Consider the following 22,238-nt stretch of genomic DNA (forward strand, 5'->3'; position numbering starts at 1 on the left):
CCTTTTTGCATACAAATAATAGTAGGTGGGAAGGGATAAATTGGGAGTTCAAAATTTGCACCTCTTGGGGAGCAATGGAAATGTTAGGTATCTTGATTTTGGTGATGGTTTCATAAGTGCCTACATCTATCAAAATTCATCAAATTGTACATCTTAAATATGTGTATTTTACTGTACAGAAATTATACCACAATAAAGTTGTTTTTAAAAATAAAATAATAATAATCAAGCAATACAGTTTACTAATTCCTCAAAATTGCTACCATTCTTTTACCAAGTAACATCATGCAAATTATTTTTCTGATAATCTACCAAATTCCTCTTTACTTATTTTCTTCACCTTACCTCAAAGTTATCACTGCCCTGGACCAATCTAAACAATTTATCTCCTACCTTGGTATTTGCACTTTCAAATCATATATGGTTTCCTTGTGTCTTCTCCCCACTCTACTGCTTGTCTTGTTTGGAGAAGCAATACATAATTGGTTCTTTTCATCTTTTCTCATAAGTCAATTGCTGCAGCCCTTAATCATTTTTGTTGTGGTTCTCTGAAATCTGTCCAACTTGTCAACGTCTTCTGGTGCTGGGAAGTTCAAGACTGCATGCTGGATCCTGGCATTGCCTCCTCAGTGCTTTCTTCAGAAAAGGATTAGCACCTCTCTTGTTCTGATGGTGAAAAGTCCCTGGGCATGCAGCTTTAAAAGCATATAAGCCTTTTTTCTTTAATGCTCTTAATTTCACATGAAATATTTCTACCTAACTTTTTATCTAGACTTCACTCCAAACGTTAACATTTTACAAATATTTCCCTTGCGCTCATGCTCTGTATTTCAAACCCGTTATGCTGAGACATGCACTGGATATATTTGCTTTCATCATTCTCAACTGAGAAGTGCTTTATTTTCTCCGTGTATGCCTGACCTCTCTTTGTGCCTCTGTATTTCTCCAGTCTCACCAAGTTCTCCGTTCAGTACCATTTGTGAGTGTAATTAATGTGATCTTTGCCCATTATGAAGATTATTAATACTAAGGTTAAATTAAAACCTTATAGCAGCACCCTACTGAATCACTCTACACAAGTCAGCTTATTGCCAGATAACCGTGCATTTTATTTATGTTCTTTTCAACCAATTTTCAGCACATGTGACAGGGCTCCTGTTAATCTGAATAAGATTTCAAAAAATATTTTGTGAAACTGTGTCACAAGTTTTGTGTTCTTTTTAGTCACCCAGTTTTCTAATTTGATCAAAGCGTTGTTAAGTTTGACTGCTGAGGTTTGGTCTTCAATTTTGGAAGTTACTGTTATTAGCTGAAGGAAAAAAAATGATTAGGCTGTTCATAGTACTGGGAGATTGCCTTCTCTAAGTGAAAGCCACAGGAACATAGACTTTTAAAAATAATAAGCATTCATTGCAAAATCATATACATTTAATAATATGCCTTGTTTCCATATTTATGATCCTGTTTCACTAAGTTATCAAAATTTATGACTATGTCTACATAATGCAAGTATTTGTATTCTAGTTACAGAAAGGAAAAAACTGCTTATTTACAGCTTCCTGTTTATAGTACCTTGCCTTTTCTGTATCATACATTGCTGCTTGCAATCTAATGAACAATGCATTTCTCACCCACACCAACTTTCCTATAGTCATCAAATTCTATAACTATTTTATATTATGCTACATTGGAATGCTTATTTTGAATACATGTTAAGGGAAATTAACTCAAGGAAAGACAAGCACTTGATTTTCTTTTTCTTGCTGTTCTGTTAAGTACATACAAGATATGTAATGAATGAATCAACAGTACATATTTTGATGAAAGCCATGCTAAGCATACAAAACATGACACATCGAAGAGAAGCCTTGCATTTTTTCCCTAACTCATAACATTGGAAATGAGATTCACAATCTTGTTAGTGTTAAATTCTACTCATTCATATTGCTCTACAAATCAAAATACTATTTTTAAAAGAACAACACCGCACCTTCATGTTAAAGTTTTCTGTTGTTTTGTGTCTTATGAATGAGATTTTGCTCTGAAAGATGCCCGAAGGGATGGGAGAGACTTCAGGCTCTGTGAGCCCAGGAGAGAAGCTTGGAGGATACCCATAGAGAGCAGTAGCACGTGCAAGTTGGTCTCCTGATGCCATTTGAATTGCAAGATGCAACCTTAAATACTGGCACAAACTGAAAGTAAACTTATGGTATTGTTGTCAAACCCCAGGCCACAGCTGCTGTGTGTGTCATGGAGGTGATGTGTTGGTCCCCAGGGAGAGGGTACAAAGGAAGTGCACATAAAACTTCCACTCCAGAGGAAGAGCAGCTTTGACACCTTAGACAGAGAAAGCTGCCCCTTTGTCCTACGACCTGGAGGTACAGTGCAGTCCTGGCATGTGACAACAGGTGGAGATTAAAAACAGGAGAAATATCTAGGACAAAAAAATGTCAAAGCCTTGGAGTCAGTTACAGTCTTAACGAGAATAACATTTCAAGGGAAGTCACATTATTAGCAACATCAGCTTTAAAGGGGGAAAAGGTAATTAGCAACTTATTAGTTCTGAATTAAAAACTTTGGTCAAAACTTTCCATCCATAGACGAGTCTGAATAGACATTAGAACAGACTTTGCATAGCATCCATGTTTATTGCACAAGGTAAAGAGCAGTGGCAGAAGCTTTTCAATCAAATTTGTTGCCCTTGTCCAACACTCAAAAAGCAAATGGTAACTCTTTTCATTAACATGGTATTCATAAATTTAAAAATGCCTCACCAAAGCTTAGCTAAATCTTTTGAACTCATTTACTCAGTTCTACCTGTAGAGCTAACATAGAAGGTGATACAAAGGAAAGATGACCACAGTATCAAACCTGTGTCTTATTCTGAGAATGCTGTTGAAATCTCTGATTCTCTCCACATTTAAATACGTGCTTACTTTACAGTATACTTATCTCAGGGCCACCTAGATTTCTCAGTTCAATTGGCAATTCCCTGCTAGGGATCCTTTTTACCCTTCCAAAAATAAATGAATAGAGGGCCATTTTAAAAGCTACTCAGACAGATTTCAAAACCTCTATTCATTACACTAGATTTCGGTACCCAAATCCCTCAGCTTCCAACAGCATCATCATCCACAGAATTGCTTTTCCTTAGGTGCTAATCCAGGACTGTAGCAAATTTGGTATGTTTGATATATATCAAATATATTTTTTCTTTAAAAACTAAGAATCAAATTAGCTCTTCTGTAGCTCTCTTTTTATGACCATAGCATGAAAAGCAGTAATAACCTAATTCATTAACTCATTATTTGCATGAATAAGAACAAATCATTCATCCAATAAGCAGACTTATAGACCCCAAATATAAACACCTAGAGCTGCGTTTTAGTAGGAAAACATACACTATTGGGGGAAAAAATGCAAGACAGACAGAGCAACACACCATACAGAAAATGTCAAACATGTCAAAAGACTCATGAATACCAACATCTCCCACCACACCACGACCAATTTTGAAGGTTATTTAGGGCTAACACATCTGCAAGTGCAGATTTTACAGCAACAGACTCTATTTTTCTCAGAGATAGTAATAATAAGTCACTGATGTGTCAAAGGTTTTCAATATTGTTTCCACATATGTGGCCCATGCAGAGCCTGCCCAGCACTGCTGAGAGCAGGACAACTACACAGAGCACAGATTTTTGGTATCAAGTAGATTCATTATGGATTTCTAGATGCTGGTTTTTAGCTGTATCAATTCACTATACAGGGAGGATAATTAAGCAAAAGAACAAGAAAGCAAATGTAGCTATCTTCATTCCTCAAAAATAAAAACCCCTGTTAGGGTGTCCATAATTCAACTTTTCAGAACTTCATTTCAAAAAGTCACTTTCAGAACATTTCACAAGGCTTCCTTGTCCTAAGTCACTGTGAATTATTTCCAGAGAGCTGCAGATAAGTAAGTTTTATAAAGAAGAAGCACAACACAGGCAGAACATACTTATCCTATTCCTGGCCCTCAGATAAGGGAAGCTTAAATTAAATGTCAAAGACGAACAAAATCTATTGTATAAGCAAACAGCTGACCTAAATCCACCATATTTTGTTTGTCAAGTGCTATATTCTAATAAATTGTGTAATATAATAAGACTATTTTTGCAGCCCTTTGACCATGCCAAGTCAGATGCAGATCGTCTTCTGAAGAAATATCACTCTCTACTTGACACTCCAAGCAAAATCCACTTATGCCACTTGGTGGACTGTGAGAGTAGCTTTTAAGAAAATGTTCATAACCATTAAACATTGCAGACCACGAATACAGAAGAAGGGGGAGAAAGAGTGAATGGCTCATGCACAGCCAGTTTTTACAAAATGGTCTGCTCGGGGCTGTGACTAAAGTGAACTTACTGATGTGCAATTTGGTTTTCCTGATAGGAAACGGAGAAGCTGGCTAAAAATCAAATGATTAATAAAAGGAAATTCAAACAGCTTGAGGAGGAAAAACATTTTTCCTCTTTACTACCCTTAGTGTGACTTTCTCGGTGACATAAACAAATACAACAGTCATTCCCATTCTTTTCTTGGACAGCAAAGCAAGCAACTCAAAACTCCTTCATGCATTAACTATGAAAGCAATCAAAACAACCCCTTCTGAGAGAAGGGATTATTCTCGTAAATAAGAGAGAAGAGCAACATACTATTCTCACTACCCCACTATGATTTCATGTCAACCTCCCCTCTAGAAGTCTAAATACAACATCCTCAAGTCTCAGCAAAAACTCATAGTCAGTTTGGGCAGAAGCTGTAGGGAAAAGTTACATCCTTCTGTGCCAGGTAGCACAAAAGTAAGGCAGTTGGAATTGTAGTCCTGGTTCTGAGTTCAAATTCCACCTAGCCCACGTACTGACAAGCCAAGATATTTAACAATACCTTTGAGCCTCATCTTACTTATATAATGGAAGTAACAGTGTAGATCGCACAGTTGAGATGGATTTGAGAGGATTATGTGAGACGGTACCTAGCCTTGCTGCATATCACAGGGCGAATTACTGTGGTGGAGGGATCCCAGAAACCCTGGAAGTTGGCCTCATCTGCCATTTGGTTCTGCCTTTCACATTGGCCTGAATCTTCAGAGGAATACACATCACCCCTGCCTGGAGGCTGCAGCACCTCTTAGGAAACAAGCCTGCTTTTGAAGCCCTTCCGTTAGAGTGGAATGACAGGGAATGTACCTTTCCATGCCGATGGTTTTGTTCCTTTTCATTCTTTATGACATAACTTGAAACTTCTGTGTGGTCCCCATTTAACCTAAGGCTTCCCACACCTAAAGCCACTCTCTCCTTACATGATCTTTCTACTATGGCCTCCACATCCAACTTTCATCTCATATCTGCCCACCCACACCTAGCATCCTTTATGTGCCCTTTCTGTTTGCTTTTATTTATCTCTTCTTTTTTCTTTAAACTCATTCACATTATCATTGGTGCCCTGGCCTCCTGTATTTCTACAGCATTTTAGTCCTCTCTTTCCATCTCTATTTGCTCTCAATTCTAGCACCCTGATTAAAGAAATTCTCAAACTTCCCCTTCCTCTTCCATCTCCTCAATCCTCACTCATCTGATCTTTCTCAGGATGGTTCATTAGCTTTATCCCTCCCGATCTCTAGCTATTTCCCTCAAAAGCCTTGGCTTCTTTCCTTGTGTTGGGCAACAAGTGAGAAAGCCTGGCACGTGGTGAATGGACAATGTGATGGCCATTCACCTTCCTTCCCCCATGACCTTCTTCACAATTCCTTCTCCTCCCAGGTACTAGGTTGCTTAGGGAAAGGAAAAGGGGGATGGTGGCTTTGTGTGCCTGTCCTCTGGCCCTTACGATGTCCAGCAGGGCTCCAAGTGCTTAACAGGCCAGAGGCTAAAGAGATGTGGAAGCCCTTTGGAGTTGGGGAGGAAGAAGGAAGAGACGTAGGACAAAAATAATAATAAAATACACAGAAGAGAGAAGACTGACCACAAAACCACATGGCTGAAATCCCCTTAGCAGCATCACTCAGTACAGGCAACCCCTCTCCTTCACTTCTGGCCAGTGGCTCTCAAACTTTTTAACTGAGACCCACACTCATAAATATGTTCTATACTGTAGGCCAAGAAGTTCCAGCCAACAATGCTTAGACTTTTTCTACTTTGGCTATTCCGTGCAAAGCACTCGTGATTTCTATTCTATTTTTCTTTTATTTCTTTTAAAGAAAAATCTGATCACAACCCATTATATTGATTTTACAAACCACTAATGGGTCAGAACCCTCAGTCTGAAAAACACTGGCCTATTTGCAACCTACTGATGGAGCGTCCTCTCTCTCTCTACCCCATATCGTTTTCAAAAGTTCAATTTAATTTGAGATCGTTAACACGATCCTCTCAAGCTTTCAGAGGCAGAAAATCTTAGCAGAAACAGCCCCTCTAGAAGTCCTCTAGTACCCGATGGAGTTCTCACAAGCGCAGCATCGCGTCGACCAACCTCTACCGTCCCAGGGAAGCCTCGAATAGAAACCCGGGTAATCTATCTCTTAGGACAAGAGGTACTTGTCCTGGAAATCTTAGTTTCTCTAAACACAGGTTTAGAGAGAAATATAAAGAAAAGGGAGAGAGATCAAATAGGGGAAGAAACACGGAGGAAAGCGTGGAAGCCGATCTCTCCAAGATTCTGGATCCCTGCTTGCGCTCGGTCCAGTTCTGTGAAGCACGACAGAACCCTGCGGTGAAGCCGAGAAGAGGGCAAACAGCAGTCCGCAGTCGGCATCTTTAGGGGAGGAAGTAGCGCGCCCGCGGCTGGCGGATAGGCGGACCGGCTGCCCTGAGGCCCCTCCAGGCGCCACAATCATCTGGCCACCTGACGAGTCGCATTCCCCGGCGCGGCGGGCCTAGGGCTCATAACCTGCGGTGCGAGGAGACCTGAAAGCAGGGCTGGATGCGCGCGATCTCTACTTGGAGCCTCGGAGTTGAAAGCACACGTGCTGGGCACACGTGTGGCGTGAGTGCGTGGGCCCCTCTCCCGACCCTTCCTGTAGCGCGGAAGCGCTGCCGACTCGCTCCCTGGAGCCTCTGCCCCGCCTATGCGCGCGCCCCACAACTCATAGTTTCCCTTGTGTTGTGTGGATGGATGCTCCAGCCCGGCTCATAGGTAGGGGAGACTCAAGACTGGCCACTGATCAGTGGGTACAGAGTAAACCGGGGGCGCGCCCGGTTGCACGTGCTCGCGCCCTGTCGCACCAGACCTGGCCACGCAGCGACTGGAACCTGTTGCAGCCTCGGGCCCTGGGGAACATGGAACAGCTGAGAAAGAAACGGGGAGCAGCTGGGGAAGGCTGGGCAGGAAACAGAGGAAACAAAGTTAACCCGGGCAAGTTCGTCCTAATTGCTCCAGGGCTTCCTGGGCAAAGTCTCCTAGCGCAACCGGCAGAGTGAAACTCTTAAGTCTTCGAAACGCAGCGGGCAGAGCTGGAGCGCTTGCGTCTACCGGACCACCCCTCGGTTCGTACCCCGGACCAAAAGCAGACACACGTGCTCTCCAGCAATCCTAGGGCATCAAAATCAGACCAGGCTGGGAGGAGGGTACCTAGTGAGAAGGCATGGGGCGGGGAGTAAGCAGCTGGAGCCTCGTTCTCCCGAGTTCTCCCGCCACAGCCTGCACGTCGCGGCTAGCAACCAGGGGTGCAGTCTCCTCCTTACGCCTCACAGTGGGTGAGATCCGGCTTTCCAGCCCCAGGAGGCGCCCTCCGACGGAAGCTGGACATTCCCTAAAGAAGTGCACAATTAAAGTCGGAGCAAAGACCCTGCGGGCCCCAGCGGTCCTCTTCAGTTGTACTCAGGAAACAGAAAGACATAAAGAAAATGACTTTAAATGACAGCCTCGCTATCCTAAATGGCTATGTGTAATATCCAATTTGGGATTTCTAGTAAAATTAAAAAGTAAAAATGAAAAGTAGATTTTTGTCTTTATTATTAAAATCGAATTAGAAAAAAACCTATGACCCTGTTTGGAATTCCTATCTTGCTTTACTAGTAAAGTCAGCCAGTATCGACTGAACACCCCCCACCTCCAAAAAACGCAGTTATGCCAGACGCGATCCTCTGGTTCGAGTTCTGCCAGATGCACAGATTTAGCAGAACCTTGCCCGAAGACTCTTGCAATCGGGTGCGCTCTTTTTAGTCGTGTCTGAGACTTATGGGGAGGATCTGTTGACTGGCCGTCAGCGTCGACTGGGACCCCGAACTCCACCCCTCCTCCGTGGGACTCTAAAACTGCGTCAAGTCCCGGCTCGCGGGGTGCTCAGACGGCTTGAATTACTGAGAAATTTCTGCGCGCGCCCACGTAGGGACAGTTTCTGTTCCCAAATAACGGGCACAGGTTGGGGGTTACCTATGACCTCTTTTGGAGGAGGATGTTTTAGGGATACTCCCAGACCGCTATTCAGCCGTCAAAATAATACTGAAAAAAGTTTTAAATCCGCAGGGCTAGATACCCTCTTTCTCCCTCCTACCTGGATAGAACCTGTCTCTATTTTTGAGGTGGCGGCGGGCACACAAGCCTCTAAATAGGCGCCTCTCTCACCGAGAGAAGCGAGGCCGGTCCCAGAGACCCCCAGCCCTCACTCTCCGAAGCCACCTCCGCGCTGCCGCGCCGCGGATGAAAACGGAAACGGACGCAAGTGCGGAGTTTGGCTGGGAGCTGGAGGCGCAAAGATGCGCAACACGCGAGATGCCGGGAAGTGCCTTCGTATCGGTACCCTGGATAGGGCCTGACGGGATGGAAATGTATCTCGTACCAGAAAGCTCTGTGATCAAAATATTTCAAGGAAGTAAAACTTTTCCCTCACAGACCTCTTTGTATCTTGGAAGTATTCACTGCCGACGTCTAGGTTTAAAATATTATTAGATAATTAAATATTCGTGTTGAAGCACGGACAAAGGCAAGAGAGTCTCATGGCGAAGTGAATTTGAACCTTCAAGTGACATTTTTAAGTTGGCGGAAATACCTGCTTCTCCTTGTTTGGCTCCGTGCACTCTCTGAAAATCAGTGCCCGGTAAGACTTATGATCGGTACTTTTAGCGGAGGGGGCACACCAAGTCTTTAGAAATGGAGTTGAGCACCAAAAAGAAATACACAGGATAAGGTCGTTGGGTGCCCCTGCCACCGCGAAGTGCTATCGGCTTCCCGGAACAGGCGTATCTCTCTTGTTAGAATCAGGACCAGAAACTCAAACACTCTCGCGCTCGCTCTCTGAAAGCGGAAGGTCGGAGCGAGGGCCGCCTGGGCATTCGGAGAGACTGCGGAGGTCGCCTGGACGGTGGGGAAGCAGAGCCCACGAGGTAACAGGCGGTAACGCTGCTCACCCGTGCTTTGAATTAAGGGCATCTCTCCATAAATTCAGGGCTTTCTAAGCAACCACTCAACGAGGTCTAGACACCGTGAAGACTTAAAATTAGACCCTCCCTCGGAGCTAAGAAGTGCATGGCCGAGTCTTCGAAACAATGATTAAGTGTTTTCCACAGCTGGAAGGACACACAATAACTGAAATTCTTAAGAGAACTTGGGGAGAGGAGGACAATATGAAAGCCCCACTGTAAAGTTTTAAACTCTTTCTAAAGAAGTTCCATGTAACGTGTGTCTTTTGAAATGCAGCGTGTCTGTTGCTTTTCCTGGTCTTTACCCCTAGAAAGACCAGGACAGGAAAAGTCCTCAGCTTCGAGGATCCCGGAAGACGCAGGAGAGATGCGTGCGAGATTCATTCCCCGCACCACCCAGTGCGCAGCCAGGAGTTGAAAATTGACTTGATAACTGTGGAGCAGAAAAAGCCCTAGCCACTTTTCCATTTAGGAATACAACTAAACTTACGCGGAGCCGGTGCAATGTGCTCGTGAACATAGGAGAGAGTCATCCCTCCCTCCTTTCACCCCAAATTCTCGGGAGGCGCACTACCTGACATCCCATTGGCCTCAGGTGATGCGCAGCCGCTTCCTAAACCTAAAGGGAGAGCCGGCAACAGAGTTCGTTTCTTGTTTCAACTCTCTAGGATTCTGAATCGGAATACAATTGTCTCGGGGCCGCAGACACCTGGGAGATGAGTGCTGACGGCTCTGCAGACCCCCAGCATTTCTAAAGGGCGTTCTCTTTCTCTCTGCTTATTAGTGTGTGGCTTTGGTTGGGCAGAAGTTGTGAAAATAAAAGGAAATGGCAAGCCCCATCTTTTCAAGAAAACCAGGAAAGTTGGACATTTTGCTTATTATTTAATCTATTATGTGGCCACCCACTCTTGCCCCTCAGAGTTACCTGCAGAGAAATGCATCTCGTAAAAATAACCTCAAATTACCACGGAGACCTGCTTTCTTTCTTTTGCCTAACCCTCAAAACATCTTATCTTAAAAAGCAAGAAAAGGCAAAGTAAAAATAACCTGAGAACTCTCCTGGCAATTTCCTGTTCTAACTCTGCGTTTTAAAAACAATAACACTCTCAGTAAATTTCAGTGACCCTGAGGCCACCTGAAATTCACCAGGGTCAGTGAAGAAGACAGTCTCCCATCCTGTGCTTTCTAGCAATTCACAGTTGACCTGAGGAGAAACTGGCTGGACCTCTAACGGCCAAGGACCAGGTCACTGAGAGGAAGTTCAGACCAGAAGTGGCTTCTACAGCGTTAGTTACTTTCTTTGCTAAAAGTTGGCGCTGGGTGAAACCCTAGACACTGTAGTATATCTTGTTTGGGGCTGACAAGACCCAGGACCTGACAAATGGATATTTTAGTCTTTATCTGAGAGACTTTTAAGACAGAAATACTATTCAAAAACTGCAAATTGAAGCTCATCACTACCCACTGAAGGAGGAAAACAGAAAGTTGTAAGAAATGCCTCTACTGAGTTCTGCTCTATGCCAAAGACCACCGACCCAAGGCCCAAAGGGCCCAAATGCTTGGCTCTTCCTCCAAGATCATTTACAGTAGTAATAAGTAGAGGAATTGGAAAAGTCAGAGATTGCATACAACACACTTAAAATCTGTGTTGGCTTTCTGAGTCTTAAAAAAGATACTTTCTAAACACTGTGCAAGACAAAAACTTGACAGGACTTGGGACCCTGCAAAACTTCAAAAGCTGTTGGCTTTCCTGAACTTCTCTTCTGAAAGCTGCACTTAGTAGCAAAGTTAACAGAAGAGCTGACACTCAACTGATTCTGATAAATGTAGGTTACCACACTGGAAGATTCTGGTTAAGGAAAAATATTGCACTGGATCCTCTGGATAATTAGTTCAGTTCCTCAGTTCCTTTTGCCAGAATACATCTAGGCTGTCAGTTTGAAACTCAGATGTTGAATAAGTGATCTAACTTAAATCAATCTCCAATTCTGTCTATGGTATATTGCTGTTTAGTCATCATTTTTACCTGACCCAGAAAGAAGACAAAATTTGGTTCATTTACATAGTTTATTGTTGTAAACATTAAAATTGTCTTTCTCAAAGAAAGAATTTATCAGAAAAAAAAATCAGCGTCTCTAACTGTCATACACCATAGAAAAAAAGGCAGTGACTCATTTCATGTGCCATACTGGAAATATACAAAGAAAAATACTACAGAATATGGCAATATTAAAATTCTTACTCAAACATAAAATAATATATTAACTGACAATCTTAGACATTAAAAAAAAAACAAACATTCAAAGTGCTCAGTAATTTCCAGGGAGTTATGTATATTATAAGCACTCTGGAAATGGTCAAAAGCTGCTGCATGCAAGTTTTGTTTAGCTTTAGACAACAAAATAATCAAGATATAAACTTTCTTTTATCAACATCAACGGTACATACAACACTTACAAACAAGGAATGTTGGACGGTGTTACAAACACTATGTGTCCCTTTTGATTCTCTGATATGTAATACTTGTGCCCACCTATTTTACAATTGAGAAAATGTTTAAGCTCAGATAACTACCAATCTTTATAAAATCTAACAGACTACATAGTGTCTGAAATACTATTTATATAATATAGACATTACTGAAGTAGCAAGTGCCTATAATATTTTCAACCTAGAATCAACATGCTTGTCCCTTTTTGTGTAGTTATTTTTTTTTGCAAACACACTTATCTTTTAGAATTTGCAATATTTATTCATAAATAGGCACAAAATAATTTAAAAAGCCAAACTGCATTGGGTAAATTTACAAGCCTTTGCCTTCTTCAACTCATGCCACCCACGCAACATTTAGTTTTACTATATATTACAGCTTTCTTTACAGCAGAAAACTTTGAAGTCTTTTAAAGGGCAATACTTTTGTGTCCCCTTACGATGTGGGTGTGTGTATATATGTGTGTATATGTATTACATTTGTCTTAACTGCAACAACCAAACATGGCCAAATGTTTTCCATCACACATTAGTAATCTTCCTTCTGAACAATAAAATTATTTTTAAATTGATAATAAAAAGTTTATACCACTGTGTGTAGTCCGTGTTCTAAATCCAGGATGCCACGGAGCCAAAATGCCCTTTCAGGTTCTGCCTGCAGGTTAGGAAATAGCAACAGTTTTTGTTTTTGTTTTTGTTTCTGTTTTTGTTTGTCTGTTTGTTTCTTTACGGAACAAGGGGCTGGGGGTGTCTGGGAGGGGTGGGGGCCAGCTAGAGCTGAGGCAGCTCAGGGGGATCTCTCTGCCCTTGTGACTTGCCCCCTCTGGACTTTTAGGTTTCTTTCCAGTTCCTCTGAAGTGCATGGAAGGAGGTCTTAGAAAGGTAAAGTGTCCAGGAAAAGTTTGTCAATTATTGCTGGTGGTGGTACCAAGTCTTCCAGTTTCAGGTAGAAAATGCGCTGTAGCCCCTGTGTGCAAAGCGTACGGAGTTCTGGGAGTTTCCCCAACAGTTTGGACAAATAGTTGGGGCGGTTCAAGCCCCCATTATTGAAAGTCACGTGGTCTTTGAGACAATTTACAATCTTATTTTGCAGTTCTTCCACTCTCTTGGGTTCCTTGAGCCCGTGTCTCTCTGCAGAAAACACAATCAGAAACAAAAGGCGAATGCACAAAGCAGTTAGCTAGCTGACAGGATCAGGGAGGGTCGGCAGCAAGGGGAAACCGGGATGAATCCCGCTGGGCAGTTCTGGAGGAGAAGTGCCCTGTGCCTGTGGTACTGACCTGTGACCATAGCCAGGGCAGCAATGCAGGAGAAGGCAGAAATGTCGATGTTCATATTCTGCAAGTTGGAGGAGAATTCAACAATGGAATCAATCCATTCCCCAAAGCCACGAACGCATTGCAACCTGTGCAAGACCACCCCATTGCAAAAGATGAGTTTACCCTCCACTGGGTTGGACCTGCAATTAATACCAAAGAGAGAGAGGGGAGAAAAAGAGAGAGAGAGAAGCTAAACAACTAATTACTTGAAGAGCAATAAATGAGGGATTTAAGAGGCACCTAATTACCGAAGAGTTAATAAAATGTAGACCAGTGGACCTTGAAAGGGTTTAATTTCATAACAATCAAGAACGCCCCCTATCCCACCTCCATCCCACTCATTCAAGGCTTCTGGGCTCATTCCTTCCTTTCTCTTCCTTTGATCTACTCCCCTTTCCCTCTATTCCCTCTCTTTCACTTCCCATTCTGTTCTTCCCTCTTCCCCCCACTTTACTTCCATTTTTCTCTTTCTTTTCCTTTCTTGATACCTCTCTTCCTCCATACCCAGCCTTCCTGGATTGCTCTCTCCATTACCTGTACGCTAATCGCAGCACAAATAGTTCTAAGAAAGCCGATTCGAAAAGCAGGTCCTGGTCGGCTTTGGGCAGGTCAGCGAAGCCCGGGATCTTCTCAGCCCAGCCCCTGATGATCTCCATGGAGCCAGTCAGGAGATCATAGAATTGCTGGATATGCTGGGTGTCATCTCCACTCATCTGATAGTCAGGGTTCGCCTGGAACTGGAATTTCATTTTAAAAAGCACTTAATGAGGTTCTCTAAAATATATAACCCGTGAAATTGCTAACCTCGTTTCTAGTAGGGGAGCCAGGTTTTTATAACAATTAAACCTCTCTCTGACCAGTAAGGAAATTAGATGTTCCGGGGCAATTAATTCAATTAGGGATGGTGCTATGAGGTCGCTGCTTTAAATATGTAAATTACCATTTCCATACAGACTAAATACAGTGCCAACCAGCCCTGGGAAACGTTCACTCTTATCTCCACAAAACAATTGACACGTTAGTATTCATGCCAGTCCCAGAGTGGGTCTCGAGCAGAGACGCCCTTTGCAAATCTTAATAAAATTGCAGAGGCTTCTAGGTTTGCCCGACATATTTCCTTCAATTAAAGCCCACACATTCCTCACAGCTGGGGTAAGAGGAATCTGACCACTTGATACCCCACCCACTACCATTCCTTATACCCTCTCTCTTCCTCAACTGCCCCACCACCACCACCAAGCAGGCATCCCTCTCTCTGACAATGCCAGAGAGGATGAGGATTAAAGCATCTCTATGAAGGACTGGGGATGTACCCCCAGGCAGAGCACTTTGCATAGCCTCTGGTTTAGGCATCAGAGGCATTAGCGTGCGAGTTCGTGTGTGCACAGTGGTACTGGAAGGGGCCTCACAGAGATTTCACCACTGTGGCCTGTCCTCTCTTACTTCCTCTGCCCTGGCCTCATGTCTACACCCCCAGCAACAAGGTCTGTCTTCTGTGGCCCTGCCCAGAACTGTGAAGTCATGGTCTTGCCTGCTTCCTTTATCCCTTGGGTCTGGAGGTTAGTCATGAGGGGGGAAGGGGTCCTGCCCATCTGTCAGTTTGTCCACATGATAAGCCCCGCCAGCTTCTTACCCTGGAATAGTCCAGGCTGGTCATAGCCGGGTTGGAGTCGACATGGGCCCTGACAAGGGCACTGATCAGACTCACCGGGGGCGAGGGGGGAGAGGGCTCCTGTGGGCTCTTCGGTTTCGAGGGTAAACGACCTCTCCGGCCTTTTAAACTGTCCGTGCGAACCACTGCAAAGGAATAGCTGGATGAGCGCTGGACCCAGCTGCCACCTCGGCCCCTCCCCGGGGAAGGCCGCAGCCGCGGAGCACCGGCAGGCAGAGCAGGGCCCCACTACTTGTAAAGACTTTACTGAGGAGAAAAATTTAAAAATGCAGGGTTGTTTTATGTCTTCTTCCAAATGGGTCGTATAGTTCAAGGCGAGAAGGGCCTTGGAGGCTTTCTCTAGGGCAGGATGGGCAAGCAGGCAGCTGGTGGGTCTTAGAGGCCAGAGGCGGGTAGGGGGTAGCAGGAGAGCCCCCCAACCCGCTTCGGCTTTGAGAAGTGGAAAGTGGGGTTGGGGTAGGAGCAGCGGTTGCCCAAAGGCGAAGACTGGGGAGTGGGCTACTTGCCCCAACCTACCTTCTTTGACCATCCCAACAGCCAGGCACTTCTGAAATCGGCAGTACTGACAGCGATTCCGACGCCGCTTGTCCACTGGGCAGTTTTTATTTGCTAAACATACGTATTTCGCGTTTTTTTTGCACCGTGCGCTGCAAAAGGAGATAATATAGGCCGAAGAAAAATATTTTTCTCTTGAAAATCCAACAACCCGGGGAATCCAGAGACAATTTCTGAACGGCCGGGATCCCCACTCCCTCTCCACAAACAAACACATACACAACTACTTTATTATTATTATTTTTTCCTTTTCCTTTCTCTGTCTTTTCTTATTCCTCCCCCAGGGCATTTAACAGAAGAAAATTGATAGCGTTAACATTTGAGCTAACCTTGCCGCTCCTTGCTGTGTTTTATATGCCAAGAGAAGGAGAAGGAGACGCTCAGTAAATACAAATCCGTGGGCATTCATATTATTTACATTCCTTAGAGACCTTCTCTATTTAAAATGATAAGATTATTCAATCAGGATGGCGAAATAAAGAGATCACTTAATTTGACCATAGGGAATTCTGTTCCACTTGGTTAGCTCAGACACGGTTCTCTGTCCTAACCAATTTCAATCTGAACAGAGAAGACAGCTCCTAGCACATGCAAATGACCCTCTTCCAATTCGGCTCCGGCAACTTCGGGCGGGGGCCTGCCGGCTCCTTTGCGTGCGGGGGATGCGACCCCGGTCTGTCTGTCTTCCTATTTCCCTTTCTCAGGCACCAGAAGCCCCAGCCGAAGACCCGGGGCGGCGGCAGGGCAGCCTCCGCGGACCCCGGGAATAGGACGGTCCGGGACCAGCTGGGGCTGGGCGCCTGCACCACTGCGGAGCTCGCATTCTGAGGCTCTGGGCACTAGGGGGCCCCTACCTGCCTCCTCTGCCCCCGGCCTGGCTCACCTTAAAGAACCCTTTGCAGCCCTCACAGGTGCGCACGCCGTAGTGCTGGCAGGCCGCGTTGTCGCCGCACACGGCGCACAGCCCCTCGTTGGAGGGGGAGCCCCGCGACGGCGGCGATGGCACCTGCGTGTCGAGCAGCTGCGAGGCGTGGCCGATCTGCAGGCCGGGGAAGCCCATGGACGCGGGCTTTCGGATGGGATTGGGCACCGCGAAGGTCTGCCCGTCTACCACGTGGTGGCTGCCCGCCGGCTCCGGGTTCATAGGGACATGCAGAGGCCCGTCGAAGCGCATCTGGCAGCTAGACACGGGGGTGCCGGGGGGCGACTGCTTAAAGGAGAAGAGGGAGAGGCGGGAGACCGGCGTTTTCCTCTGCTCGATCATGTGCGTGGTGGCCACGTAGTTCTGGTGGAAGTTGTGGAGGGAGCCTGGGTCGTCCCACATGGGGCTGTGCTGCACCTGGAAACCCGGGGTGGTGGGCGTCGGGGGCGAGGAGGGCTTGTAGTAAACCGACCCGGAGTGCGGCATCATCTCCTCGGATTGAGGGGGCAGGTGGCTGTGTTGCTGGTAGTTGTGCATCTGAATGTCTTCTACCTTAATGGAGGACTGCTGTCCGGACAGGGGCATTTGGTACAAGCAAGGTGGCTTGACGTCGTAGCCTGTGCTGTAGTTGTCCATAAAGGTACTGAAGCTGGGGAGAGAAGTGGTGGCAGTGATTTCAGTGTTGGTGAGGTCCATGCTAAACTTGACAAACTCTGGAGTTAAGAAATCGGAGCTGTATTCTCCCGAAGAGTGGTAACTGTAGCTCTGAGAAGCGGGGCTGGCTCCTTGAGGCGAGGACCCATACTGCGCCTGAACACAAGGCATGGCTGGAAATGAAACAGGGTAATATACACTCAGCCTGGTCAACTGAACACTTTCTCCCGGGCTCGGGTACACCTGGAGCTACACCGGCAGCCCGCGGCAGTCAGAAGCGAGTAGGGGCGCGAGAGGAAGGGCGGAGATTGCAAATACTGCGAGGCCAAACAGTGCAGGGCAAGGAAAGACTGATCCAATAAAGACCCAGAATTGGAAAGCTATTGAGGGTCTCCATTCCCGGATATTTCCAACACCTCCCCCTTCATCCACTTTCATGGACAATCCCGCTCCAATGAGCCTTTCCTCTGAAGCTTTGGTTCAGCAAGCTCAATCTGGAAATAAAGTTGAATTGCACAATGAGAAACTTGTTCCCGAAGGCGATGGGTCGGGAAAAATTTAAGTTACAGGGCTTGCTGAGAAAGATCCCATTGCCCTGTTTCTTGACTTTTAAGGAACCCCGGGGAGAGAAAGAAAAAAAAAAAGTTGCACTAACCTTCAGCCGAGTTACAGGCGTTTTCGAGAAAACTAAAGGTGGACAGTGTCGTAATTCAAAGAAGGACAAAGTTTCCCAAGATTTTTAGAAAAGCAGTGGAGAGCCCAGCCTGTCGGTTCTCCTCCCTGAAATAAACATACAGGAAGCCTCAGGGTGACTTTCCGGACAGATCTGTCTGGGCATCTGTATCACCAGGCAGGCCCTTTTATGCCCTCCTTGATTGTTTTATTGGAAATTAGTGTGTAGCCTTTATCAAACTTAGCAGTTAAAATGAATATGTAAAAGACATGGCTAGAAACAACAGAAAATTTCACCCACTGACTGTAAATCCTTGCAGAGAGGGTTCTGAAGGAGGAAAGCTATTCCATGTAGTTATTTAATACTTATGATGAAGTAAACTGGCCCCTTTGCTAGGGTCTGTATGGGGGCAGTGGGAGGAAGTGTCACTTCCCTTTTAGTTTAATTCACAACTGAATAAAAAGAAACTAGAGTTTAATAAACTACAGCATTGAAGCTTCTTGATTTTTTTTTTCCTTTGGTGAAATTAGCTTTTCTTTTAGGAGTGGTGGGGGTAGAAAGTAGAAGTCAAGAATATAAAATGTAAAAACAATCTTTCCCTCCACCCCTAGGAGTTGCAAAATGTTAGCAAGGCCTGGGTAGCCCTGAAGGCAATCTGAATGGAAACATCTGGATTTCCAAAGAGCTTTTGATGGAGCACTAGGTTTGGGGATACAGGTGAACTGGCATTCACTTTTCCAGGAAATTTGTCTTTCATCTTTAATGGTCAAGGGGTGGAAAGAGGGGACTCTATTTTTCCAGGAGCATCTTAGGTCAATTGCAGAGAGAGGTAAATTCTGCTTATCCAATATTGGCACCAGTGTTAGAAGCGCCTCTCAGCATAGAAATCTGAACACCTTCCCTATCCAGCCTTCCACAATCTGCCTACTTGCTGGAACAAGGCATTATTGTGTCCTAGTAATTCTCAGATGTTCCCACTTGGAAGACATTCTAGAGCATAGACAATTTTATTACTAATGAAAAAGAAAGCCAAGCATCCAAGCCTTCTGTTCTCCTCCCCAATCCCTTCATAATCTTGCTACATGGGGGAGGGACAGTAACCAGAAAAAGTAGAAAGAAAGGAGACTCGACCCCCATAGCCCATGTCAGATACGCCTGTGTTGGATGTTAACCCTCTGGTAACTTCGCAGCTTCATAACTGTACTCTGTTCTGTCTCTCTGTCTCTATCTCTCTTTCTGACAAACTCACACACACAAACGCGGCATATGTCAAAACCAGAAATTTCAAGCAACTTAGTAATAGGACACTCTAATAACCAACCGCGCCCCTCCACCCCCTTACTCAACAATAACCAGGAAACATCGGCACGCTGACCAGTCCCGGTGACACAGTTCCCAAGCAACACGTAAACTGAAGAACTTTCTTTCTCCCTGTCACTTTGTGGGCAGCGTCCAGGGCCCTTGTATACGCAGAACTTGGAGTCTCCGAGTCCAAAGACAACGATCATTCGCACTAAGAGCAAACTTTGCACACATTTCTGCGGGCAAGTCCGCAGCTCCCCAAAGTATGCAAGCCTCCCTTCCACGCCCACCAGTGAGGAGCCTGGAAGCCTCTGTTGGGTAGCAAAGCAGCAGTTCCGACATATAGCCTCTGTCGCTGCGCACACCTATTCCCCATCCTCCCATCCAACTCGCGCTCCGCACCTCTGGCGCCCACTTCCAGAGAACCTGCACCACAACAAGCGGAAAGAAGAGACGGGCAAAAGGAGAAAGGATAAAAGAAAGCGAGCTGTACAGGCTGCACTTACTCACTTAGGAGTTCTCTGCGTCTCTCTTCATTCATTCAACTCGGCCGAAGTGCAGTTCCCTCCCGGAGTCGGGGTGGCAGGGTCGGGGAGGGGGTGGGCGAAAGGGGCACAGGGAGCCGGGACGCCAAGAGCCGGGAGGGAGCAGCGGAAGGCGGCCGGCTGGGCAGGCGAACGGGACCGCGGAGCCTAGCGCGAGCCACCGGGCGGACTGGCCCTGGCCGCCAATGTGCCTTTGTTTATGTGGCTCGCGCTGCCGCTGCCAACATTCACCTAAAGTCTCCGCGCGTCAGCGCGCGTCAGCGGCCTGCCGCCCAATCGCCGCGCCGCCGCGCTCCCCAGACTCCTGGCCCGCGCTCGCTTTGGTATATTTCCGACCTGACGTCACGAGTGGGGCTGATTTTAAGGTGGGAACCGTTCAGGGTTCACCTTGGTAGCCAGCTAGGTTTTTTTTTTTCTTTTTCCGAAAGAGGTGTGACCTCTCCACTCAGGTCTGCGCAGCCCGCAGCACCGCAACCTCTCACCTCACTTTCCCCCCCCAACCCCCTCGCCGCCGCTACCACCTGGTAGTTCACACGTGGAGGAGGGTGCAACAAAAACCCGGGCGGAAGGGAACCCAGGCGTGGGCCAGGTAGCCAGCACCTGGAATCGCTCGAGATGGGGTGTGCCTAGCAGCGCCCTAACCTCGTCCACCCACAACTGTCACCCCCATTAGCGGAAGCGTACAGATGTCCCATGACACGAGATGTTCAGAGGCTCAGGCACTAGGGGTGGGATTTCCCTAGCCCAGCGCACCCCCCTTTTCTCTCTTTTCCTGTCCCTGGCCTTCTCCACCTCTGGCATATTCATATTCTCTCTGTCTGTCTCTTTCTCTCTCTCTCTCTCTCTCTCTCTCTCTCTCACACACACACACACACACACACACACACACACACACACACACACACCCCAAGGTAGAGGGGAGTGGGTAGGGCCTGTTTTCTGTTTCCTTCTTTCCTTGTAGTGCTCACGTGCGAGAGAGGACGTGGTGCGTGAGAAGGGGAGGGGAGAGGAGGGAGGGGAGAGGAGGGGGTAGCCAGTGACCCAGCCCGTCAGGGATCCCCAAAGTCTCCCACTTTCCTTTTGCAGACAATGCAGCCCAGCAGCGGGCAACAGGTGTGCCTTCTGCAGATAGGTGCTCAAGTCTCACCTTTTGCCATACTTTGACACTCCTGGGTGCTCATCAACTTGTACATTTCCCCGAGTTTTAGAGAAATAAATTGACCCTCCTCTGAAGCACAAGGGCTCTCATAGCCTCAATCTGAGAGCCAAGAGGGAAAGACTAAACGTGGGGAAGGCGTGGGGAGGGGTGAGATCTCTGCAAAGCGTACGGTGTGTGCAAACAGCCCTCCCAGGAGAGGGGCCTGGCGGGCGGCGAGCTCGCCGCACCCCCGAGGGCCGTCCCAGTCGCCGCCGACTCGGCTTCACAAGTCAGTCCACCTTCCACGCTGAGGGCGCAGGGCGCTTTCTAGCAAAGAAATACTGCTTCTCCCGGGAGCGAGCCCCCTTTACGCACCCTGGGCCCGAGCTGGCGGGCCTCGGGGCTTCTCCATGGGGCTGAGGGAGGCACCAGGGGGAGGGAAGGTTCGGAGGCGTCCCCCTCCTCCGCCCGCGAAGACTTCCAGCCGCCCCTCCCCCTCGTCGTGGCTCGCTTCCAGGCTACGGGGGCCCCTTTGCATCACCCCCCGCCCATGCTGGTGTTCCCAGTACTGGCCGGCCAAAAGCGCCGTGGAACTCTCCGCGTCCCCAGCCCCTCAGCCCTAATCTGCACCCCCGCCTTTGCCCGCTCCCGGCAGCCGGAAAGGCGAAGCCATCAGATGCCCCGCGGCTGCCCCGAGAAGCCGCAGGCTCTTCTGCGCCGCAGCCTCGGGAAAACCTACGTGAACACCTTAAGTTTCCCCCAGATGTTGCGATTGCCGCTGCTTCTGCCGCTGCCGCTGAGGCTCAGCGGTGCCCTAGCGGGCGCGAGAAAAAAATAAAACCAGGAAGTGTGTGTGTGTGTGTGTGTGTGTGTGTGTGTGTGTGTGTGGTGTGTATGTGTGGTGTGTGTGTGTGTGTGTTGGGGGGGATGTTGTGGTGGCGGGTGAGGGTGTGTGAGTAGAGGGGTGAGGGGAGGAGGGCGAAGAATAGCTTATTAGCTGGGTAGCGTCAGCGCCCTGTGGGCAGAAGCGATTCCATGCGAACGAAAGGGAAAAAGTGAGAGTTTGGAGAGCAGGGGAGAAGGAAAGGGGTGGGGGTGGCGGTGACGCAGGGGCGCAGGCATTGACGCACCCGCCCGGCTGGGCCCAAAATAGCAGCAGCTCCAGCTTGGTGGCGCCCTCCCGGGTTCCCTTCCCCTTCCGCGAGGGAGCAGGGCGCGGCCTGGGGGAGCTTTCCTTGATCCCAGCAGTGGGCCAGGCTCCCAGCAGCTATTTTCAGGCAGTCGGAAACTCAAGCGCAGCCACGCTGGGGTGGCGGTTATTATTTTTTAATATATTCCTAGGAAAGCGGAGGCCGGGAGAACTTTGTTAAAACCATCCCTCTGCATACACAAATACCCAGATCTAAGTAGTTATGTTCCCTCCACAGGCTCCTCCTCCCTTAAGCCATTAAAAAACACTTGGCTTTAGCCTGGGTTGAGTCTGCGGACAATTTCTAAATTCTCTCCCAGCGAGTGGGAAAGTGTGCTGGAGTTCTTAAAGTGAGTTCTAAGGAAGACAAACATTGTA

General features: G+C 47.0%; 1 protein-coding gene across 1 annotated transcript; it reads right to left on the minus strand.

The window, feature by feature from the left end:
* Positions 1 to 11,453: 11,453 nt before the first annotated feature.
* Positions 11,454 to 21,485, minus strand: NR4A2 (nuclear receptor subfamily 4 group A member 2). Its single transcript, XM_006196174.4, is given in 8 exon segments — positions 11,454 to 13,022; positions 13,172 to 13,350; positions 13,745 to 13,947; positions 14,844 to 15,007; positions 15,399 to 15,516; positions 15,518 to 15,529; positions 16,321 to 17,186; positions 19,499 to 21,485. Coding segments are annotated over 8 exon segments (1,830 nt in total). The 5' UTR covers positions 19,530 to 21,485; the 3' UTR covers positions 11,454 to 12,765.
* Positions 21,486 to 22,238: the final 753 nt, after the last annotated feature.

Source organism: Vicugna pacos, chromosome 5 (assembly GCF_048564905.1).
Source record: "Vicugna pacos chromosome 5, VicPac4, whole genome shotgun sequence".
NCBI lineage: Eukaryota > Metazoa > Chordata > Mammalia > Artiodactyla > Camelidae > Vicugna > Vicugna pacos.